Genomic DNA, 9234 nt, shown 5'->3' with positions numbered 1-9234 from the left:
ATATTTTATCTTTTACTGTTAATTAAATATTTTAATATTAATTATAATTTTAGTTTTTAATAAATTTATTGATATGAATTTCAGTAATAAAAGAATAAGTCAACATAAAATTGCTAACTTATTTTTTAAATATATTATAGAAATTTTCTTTACTGGTCAAAACGAAATATTTGCAATTGTTAAAAGAAAAGAAAAAGAGAAAGAGATATTAGAAGAGTTAGATTTTTAGGTTCTTTTAACCTTAATATAAATGAGTAAACTAATAGAAAAGAATGTTTTATCAGCCCATTTATTTATTTACTTATGTTTTTATTAGGAAACAACCAAAACTCTATTACCAACTTAATTTCTTTTATTGCTATTGTTAAAATTATAGTCATATTAATAAATTACTAATAGTTTTACTAAAAAATAAAACTAAAATTAGTAATTGAAATATAATCCTAAAATTCATGGTAAATATGTAAAAAATTTTAAAGTACAAACTTTGTTGGATAAAAATTTATATATTATCTTTTAGTTAAAAAATAAATCATATATGATCTTTTAGAATAAAATTCTTATTTATTAAAAAAGTAGATATAATAAATTAATAATAAAAATTATTATAATTTAATATAATGTAGTTATTATATACAATATAATTATAATAACAAAATAAGAAAATATTGAAATAAACCATATTTTCCCTCATTCATAAATAAAATTTTAATTTTAATTTATTTTTTAAGAAAATACATCATTGTATTTATATGAGTAAAACATAAAATAATAATAAGTCATTAATTTATAAAACAAAAATTATCATTTACAAATTATGAGTTGAAATATATAACTTGTAGATGTATATACTAAAAAGCATTGAGGAGTAAAGTGATAATATAAAACAATTACTTCCATTGCAAAGAGTCCGAGAACAACAAGAAGAAAAACTAAAGAGATTAGAAAACTCCTAAAAATAAATATCTTATTATTAATAATATAATTAATTAATAATAATTGGTTATTAATTATAAAATAAAAAGCTGCTTCCCTGTTTTTTCTCTTCGTCCCAACTGCTATAACTCACACAGATTGATGCACACACAGACCTATTCTGCTACCCGCAGGTGTTTGCTTCTCTCGGAAGCTTCTTTCTGATTTTTCTATATTTCTTTTTTATTATTAATTATAAACAATTAGTTTATATATATATATTAGAAAAAAACAGAGAAAAATCTCAGATTACAAAGAACATTATTTAAAGAGAAAAAAAAAAAAAATCGAAAGAGGTTTCGTGGAGATAACCTTACCCTTAATTTCTCTCTACCCGTTGAGCTAGATTCCCATCGTGTCTTCACGTAATTGCTTTCGATTGCTTTAATCTCCCCGTTCAAGTTTCTCCACAGAAAAATTGCCTTCTTGTCGGTTCACATTCTGTTTTTCTGTTTGTTGTTCAATTTTCTTTTTCTTCTGGTCTTGGTTTAGGTTTAGGTATCTTTGAGAATCGTGGGGCGTCGTAAGGGTTTTTTATTTTCTGGTGTAATACTTGGTGGGTACTTTGGGGAGTTGGCTTTATCTTGGTGATTTGATGACGGGACGGTGTTGCTTTAGTGTTTTATTGACTTAATTATTGGCGGGTTTGTTGCGAATTAGTGTTTTCTTAGAGGGATTGAATGGTGGTTTTTCTTACTAAATTGGGGTTTTGTGTGTAAAGTTAGGAGCTCCTTGGATAAATCTTGGCCTTTTCTTTTTGTTGATTCGGATGGTGAATCTGTAGCAAATGGTGCTTTGTTGATTCCATTCTCGGTGGGTTTTGGGAAAGTTGGCTGTTTTGGCAGATTACAGTAGTGGGTCGTGAAAATCAAGGGTTAAAGCTCTAAAAAAGCTATATTTCCATTGATTTGGATACAAATTAAGTTGAATTGTTTCAACTATATCTCTGGGCTAGATTGGACCATTATTTGCGGGTTTTCAGCTCAAAATTTTTCTGTAATATTCGCAATTTATTGTTTGCTTGTATTCTGTGGTGGGTAATTCTGCATCTAAGATAAGATGAATTCAAGCATCACTGAGGGTTCAGTTCATGAGGGTAAGCTTCTGGTTTATGTAGCTGAAAATGGTCACTCCTTTGAGCTTGATTGTGATGAAACAACCCTAGTGGAGGCCGTTATGAGGTATATTGAATCTGTCTCTGAGATTAATTTCAATGAGCAACTTGTTTTGTGTTTGGATATGAAACTTGAGCCCCAGCGGCCTCTTTCAGCTTATAAGCTTCCATCCAGTGACCGAGAAGTGTTTATCTTTAATAGAACTAGGCTCCAGAACAACTCTCCTTCCCCTGCACCTGAGCAAATTGATATTCTTGAAGTTGCAGATCCTCCATCACCAGGATGTACGCATGACCCCCACCCCTTAGATGACGCCTTGGACCCAGCTCTGAAGGCTTTGCCTTCCTACGAAAGGCAATTTAGGTACCATTACCATAGGGGTCATGCAATATATGGTAGAACCCATGCAAAGTATGCACATTGTGAGAGGTTTTTTGGAGAGCAGAAGGTGCAGGAGAGAGCAATTGATGTAGCTAGGGGTAATCTTGACCAATACTATAGGATGATAAGTCAGAATTACTCAGAGTTCATGAAACGCTACACACAGCAGCACAGGATGCATTCTGAACTCTTAGTGAATTACAGGAGGGATTTAGAAAAATTGAGGTCTATCAAACTTCATCCTGCTTTGCAGGCCACCACACGCACGTGTTTAGTAGATTTTGTGAAGGAAGAGAACTTGAGAAAGGCTGTGGAGAACTGTAGCAACTCCCATAGGCAATTTGAAAAGAAGGTTTCTGAATTTAAGCAGATGTTTGGTGAAGTGAAGCGCAAGGTTGAGGACTTATTTGCTTGCAGGGCTTCCTTTCCTCTTAAGAATTTAGAGCTAACCATCAAGGAGCATCAAAAATTCATCAATGAACAAAAGAGTATAATGCAATCATTAAGGTTGGTTGACTTGCTTCCTCATCATTTGATCTAACCTAGAAATTTTATATTTCTTAAATTTTTTTTGACCTTTCTCAAGTCTTCCAGAAGATTTTCATGTTTTAGTTTTTTTTTTCTTGAATAATGCTATAATTTGATCCTTTGAGAACATTGTTGTGGTTATGCATTATTGGATTGCCAAGAATTAGTTTTGAAGTTTTGCTATAGTTTCTGTATTCCATTATGGTAGTCTTACATTTGTTTTATGCTTTTCATATGATGAACATATTTTGAGCATGTATAATCTATGAACTGGTTCTGACTTCTCTTGCTTTCTTACTTCTGATGTGAATTTAAGATTTAGATGCTTCTCACTTTGACTTACCAAACAAAAATAGGCATATCTCTCTCTCACACTAAACCAGTAATTTAACAAATGAGAAATCTGGGAAGAGGGATAGGCATCAACAAGTTATCCAATTTGATTTTAAGAATTTGGTTGAGGGGACAAATAGAATCTTTTCATCAGCGATTCGATGAAATATCTTGGATCTATGGTGTTATCAAAACAACAGGTAAACTACCAAATGTTGTGAATTCTGTGGCCTCTGCTTTATTAGATACTTGTTAGATAATTAATTTTCACTTAGACTGTTATACACAGCCCCATAATAAGTTTCTGTACTGAGGTTCTAAATGTAAGAAGGGCATTGGGTTTTGCAAGGAAGTTTGGCCTGTTAGTGTACTTTTGGGTCTCTGGTCCACATCTGCTTGGTCCTAATGCCCTTTTTTGTTAGTTTTAGTCGGATATGGAGTGGGGATTGCTGCATATCCTTATTAGCTGGGAAAAATTTGTAGCTCTTATAAATTTTAACCATTCTTACTAATGGCCTTAACCTGATTGAATTATTAAGCACCTGAGGCTGTTGGTGTTTCTGTTTCAAAAGTATAAGGTACCTTCACAGTGAGTTTAAAATTTTTGTTTTCTTTTAATCATTTTGTAAAGTCACTTACTAGTCTTTTCCATGGAAAATGTATGCCATTTTCTAGACTAAGGTTATTCTTGCCCCCTTTTTTTTTTATTTCTTTATACATTAAATGGCTCTGAATTTATATTTCTTCCTTAACTTTTGTGCATGGAACATGTTGAATGTATGATGAGAACTTAGATGCTCCTGGGTTTGTTTATTGTGGGGAAGTTCAAATTTTTTGATTTTTGTTAATTTTTATTTTTAAAATGGATCCACATGTAAAGTATTACACAAGATTCTAAGTCTTTAAAACCATTTAAAGGTGGAAGATTGTGAAACATCATTGTTTCCATTTATCTACTATTGCACTTTAGGGTTTGTCCTTCATTTAGTATTACATTGCTTTTAATTGCTCTCATATTTTTGCTGTAAAGAAATAGTGCAAGTTCAGTTGACATTTGAGACTCTGTTCTGTATCATGCAGCAAAGACGTAAATACAGTAAAGAAGCTTGTCGATGATTGTCTGTCCTGCCAATTGTCCTCCTCACTTCGTCCTCATGATGCAGTTTCAGCCCTGGGTCCCATGTATGATGTCCATGACAAGAATCATTTGCCTAAGATGGAGGCTTGCGGTCGTTCAATTACCAAGCTGCTTGAGTTTTGCAAGGATAAGAAGAATGAGATGAACATCTTTGTACACAACTATATGCAAAAGATAACATATGTTTCTTACATAATTAAAGATGCGAAGTTACAGTTTCCAGTTTTTAGAGAGGCAATGGTGCGCCAGGATGATCTATTTACTGATCTGAAGCTAGTTCGTGGGATCGGTCCTGCTTATAGAGCTTGTCTTGCAGAAGTGGTGAGGAGGAAAGCTTCCATGAAGCTTTACATGGGCATGGCTGGACAATTGGCCGAGAGGCTTGCTACCAAGAGGGAGGTTGAGGTTAGGAGACGGGAAGAGTTTCTGAAAGCACATAGTTCATATATACCCAGGGATGTATTAGCAGCCATGGGGTTATACGATACTCCTAGTCAGTGCGATGTCAATATAGCTCCTTTTGACACAAATTTGCTTGATATTGACATGTCAGACCTGGATCGGTATGCTCCTGAACATTTGGCGGGGTTGCCTTTAAAGAGTGAGAAGCTTGCAAGCTTGAGAAGTTCATTCTCCATGTCTACTGAAAGTTCTCATTCGGCTGAGGCAGAGGAGATTTCTGCGGATACACATGACAAAGACGATCATGAGCTCCTTGAAGGCTGTGAGTTGGTAGAGATAGCTGGAACTAGCAAGATGGAAGTTGAGAATGCAAAATTGAAAGCTGAACTTGCTTCTGCACAAGCACTGATATGTTCCCTTGGCCTTGAACTTGAATATGAGTCGCTCGATGATAGTAAAGTGGATAGTTTGCTGAAGAATGCTGCCGAGAGAACAGCTGAAGCCTTGCAGCTGAAAGATGAGTATGGGAAGCATCTCCAATCTATGCTTAAGGCAAAACAAATGCAGTGTTTGTCTTATGAGAAGCGCATTCAAGAATTAGAACAGAGATTGTCTGATCAGTATCTGCAGGGGCAAAAGCTTTCAATCAGTAATCTTGTATCTGATTTTGACATTCCAGCTGCGAAAGCTGATGGCAGCAAACCCGAAGTTACAGGTGGTGGAACTTCAGAACCCATGGATGAGGTCTCTTGTATTTCTAATTCTTTAGATTCAAAGTTAGGACTTCTCACTAGGCAACCAAGCAAAGGTCGGGAAGGAGTTGATGAAAATATGATGGATTCCTCTGGAATGCTAAATACTCAGCTGGATTCACTAATGACAGAACCACAGCGTGAAGAACTGCAAGTTAGTGACAAAGATGGGAAAGATAAGCTAGTGGCCCAACTAGGCATGTCATTGGCAAACAGTTCCACAGCTGAGAGTATGCCTGAAGCTCAGAATGTCTTACCTTCTGATGCTACAGTTGAGGCTAAAACTAGTGATGTTGTGTTGGAATTACAAAGAGCTCTTGATGAAAAATCAGATCAGTTGGGTGAGATTGAAAACAAGCTTAAAGCTGCTATGGAGGATGTTACAGTTCTTACCAGGGAATTGGAAATGAGTCGAAAGCTCCTCGATGAATCTCAGGTATTAGAAGATGGACCACCTTTTTCCCACTATTGTTTCATTTTCGCATATTCTTCTTTTGCTCTTGCATTAATCTGTATGGTTGCTATTATTCTTTTTTATCATTTTGATCCTTCATATGTCATTGCTTGTGATTTTTACATATACTCTTATTTTCTGAAAACTTAGATCCTTATTGCAGTGGATAAGAACTGGTTGTTTTATGTTTCTGCTATGTCAGACATTGGTAGGATTTCAGTCTTGTGATTATAGTTTCTTGTATTAGTTGTTAGTTTAAGTATTTTGTTTTACTCATACCTGTGTCACTTAAAACAAAAAGTAGGCTTTTGCATTTTTGTTTCTTTGAGGATTATGAAAGGACTTATAGGTCATGTTATGATTTCAAAAAATAACTTGGCTTTGTGCTTTGTTTCTTTCCTTTAGCTTTGTGCTTTAGGATTTTGTGTGTTTGTTCAACCATTTTGGTTCTCTATCACTATACCATCATTGCCTGTGGCAGTTTCCCAAATTTGGTTGTCACATCTTAATTTTGATCAGATATAGTCTTATTCTGATTGGATATGACTGATTCACTCCCCTTGTTGAATTATACTTGGCTTCATCTATTTTTGAATGTCATAGATGCTTTAAATTCCATATATTTTTATAATGTTTTTCTTTTTCCCTATGCAACAGATGAATTGTGCTCATTTGGAGAATTGTTTACATGAAGCAAGAGAGGAAGCCCAAACTCATCTTTGTGCAGCTGATCGGAGGGCCTCTGAATATAATGCCTTGCGTGCATCTGCTGTGAAGATGCGCAGCCTTTTTGAAAGACTTAAGAGCTGTGTATGTGCACCGGTTGGAGTTGCTGGTTTTGCTGATTCCTTGCGTGCTTTAGCTCAATCTCTGGGAAAGTAAGACATTTGCTAGAATTCCTTATATTTTACTTCAGGGATCATTGTTTTTCATAATCTTGTTGCAGGACTAGAAGCATCTTTTTACTTTCTTGATCTGTTCCGAAATTTTCCATCTTGAAGTGAGAAATATCACACTTGTTTTAACAATTAGGTTAGGCACCTCATTTAAAATGTTGATTTGTAAGTTTAGCACATAAATCCTGTTGTATAGCTTGGAAACAAAGAGAGTAAGATAACAATAAATAAAGAAGTTTCCTCCATCTGTCTTAAAATCTTAGTAATTCTTTATGAGGATGGGCATGGGCGACATCAGTTTAAATTGCAGTTATTGCTGTGGTATGGAGATGTCAAGGTGAAACACAGTATCAATTGCTCTCCCAATTGTGATATTCAAAATTTTCAAACAAAAAGGAGAATCAAATTTTCTAGGTCAATTTATACAAGCAATGGTCATTATGGCCATTGCCAAAGTCCTACATTGGGCTGTACGTGGCTGCAGCAGAAATAGACAATATGGTGCTAGCCAATAAGTATTGGCTTCCTATTTGTAGGTTGAGATGTTGGTTGCTTGCTAATTTTAAACCCTAGCAGGTTATGTTGTTCTAGATATATGTGAGGATTTTCTGGCGTCCTTCAAATTCTCGGTTTAGCTTACAGTTAAATTGCTTTATTTTCGAATTTTACAGCTCCAATAATGACAATGAAGATGATAGTACTGCTGAGTTCCGGAAATGTATTCGTGCTCTTTCAGAAAAAGTCAGTTTCTTGTCTAGGCATCGTGAAGAGCTGCTTGACAAGTACCCAAAACTAGAAGCTGCAAACGAACAGCTTAGGAAAGAATTGGAAGAAAAGAAGGAGTTGGTTACTACTTTATATAAAAAACATCAACTTGAGAAGCAGGTACTTTTAGGTTTCTAATGGCTTATTCTTTTTGACTTATTAATGGTAGAGTCAATCAGTTACTAAGGCTTCATTTGATGCATGAGATATTATTATGTCAGGGCGTGTGCCGAACCCTTGCATGTCCCACATTGTTGGGCACTTCTACATGCAAGTTTGCTGGCTCATGTGCCTGGAATGACTAATTATTTCTCTAGCTGATTTCCTTTTCCAGGAAGACCTGGTTTGATGCTAGCCTTTGTGGCCCTTTTGTTTTGGGTTAAACATTGTTTCAACTGCCCCAAAGTTATGCTTCTTCTTAGCTCGTCTTTAAACCTGACAGTTATAAATGGAATTCAATTCATCCTGCAGGCGAACAAGGAAAGAATATCATTTGGCCGGTTGGAAATCCACGAGATTGCTGCATTTGTTATCAACACAGCAGGGCATTATGAAGCGATCAATCGGAGTAGTTCTAACTACTATCTGTCTGCTGAATCTGTGGCCTTGTTTACTGACCATCTCCCAAGCCGACCCAGGTACATCGTTGGGCAGATTGTGCATATTGAAAGGCAGACGGCAAAACCATTGCCTGCCAGGCCTGAGCATGGTAGGGGAAATCCAGTGGATCATCTGACATCTGACACAGGGACAGACCTATTAACCCTGAAGAATTTGGGATCAAGTTCAAACCCATACAATCTTCCTATTGGTTGTGAATACTTCGTAGTGACAGTAGCCATGTTACCTGATACCACCATTCGTTCATCGCCAGCTTCCTGATCCCTGCTTCAGGCAGATAAGACATGATGGAAGAAAGAAACTTAAAGTGTATATATATATATATAATCATATGGCATATATATAAACATTTTCCTAAAATTATGGGAAATTGAACTTCTTCCTCTCTGTACAGCTGGTAATCCAAATTTTAAGTTTAACATTTTTCTCTCTGTATATAAAGTTATTCTATTTAAACATGTAAACAAAATTGTGAATATTTCTTTTATCAATCTCTTCAATTTTTAATTGATTTTGCTCGTCTATTTAACTTCCTTTCTTCCATGTGTTTCTGATATATCATGGCCACCATTGAGGATGGCCCAGAGTTGATATTTCCCGTCATCTATTTTCCCCAAAGTTGGTTTCTTCTCTGTATTAACATCATATACTGTGTACGAGAGACTCAATCTCAATTTTTATTTTATATTAACTTTAGAATCTTGAAAATCATTTCAATTATTTTATAGAAAATGTGAATTCATTTTTCTACAATAAACAGATTTAAAAAAAATAATTTAGAAAAAAATTTAAAAAATCGATACTCCCAAACACAATATTAGAAATTGATTTTTTCTGTAAGGAAAAATGAATTTTAGTTAAATAATTTAGTGCT

The 9234-nt window shown here is 34.9% G+C and overlaps 1 protein-coding gene across 1 annotated transcript; it reads left to right on the top strand.

Moving 5' to 3' along the window:
- The first annotated feature begins 1055 nt into the window (after positions 1–1055).
- Positions 1056–8871, top strand: LOC8265778 (autophagy-related protein 11). The gene is made up of 5 exons (XM_002528355.4): positions 1056–2978; positions 4413–6060; positions 6736–6956; positions 7646–7859; positions 8211–8871. Exons 1-5 carry the CDS (start codon positions 2035–2037, stop codon positions 8619–8621), a joined length of 3438 nt encoding a protein of 1145 aa, XP_002528401.2. The 5' UTR covers positions 1056–2034; the 3' UTR covers positions 8622–8871.
- Positions 8872–9234: the final 363 nt, after the last annotated feature.

Source organism: Ricinus communis, chromosome 3 (assembly GCF_019578655.1).
Source record: "Ricinus communis isolate WT05 ecotype wild-type chromosome 3, ASM1957865v1, whole genome shotgun sequence".
Classification (NCBI taxonomy): Eukaryota; Viridiplantae; Streptophyta; class Magnoliopsida; order Malpighiales; family Euphorbiaceae; genus Ricinus; species Ricinus communis.
The sequence above is the reverse complement of the archived record's forward strand: the minus strand, read 5'-3'. Positions and strand labels throughout refer to the sequence as shown.

Excerpts from the sequence above, each read along its gene's own strand:
- LOC8265778 (XM_002528355.4), top strand. The coding sequence starts at position 2,035 with ATGAATTCAAGCATCACTGAGGGTTCAGTTCATGAGGGTAAGCTTCTG. Across the intron at positions 2,979-4,412 it reads AGTATAATGCAATCATTAAG|CAAAGACGTAAATACAGTAA; the intron begins GTTGGTTGACTT and ends TGTATCATGCAG. Across the intron at positions 6,957-7,645 it reads TTAGCTCAATCTCTGGGAAA|CTCCAATAATGACAATGAAG; the intron begins GTAAGACATTTG and ends CGAATTTTACAG.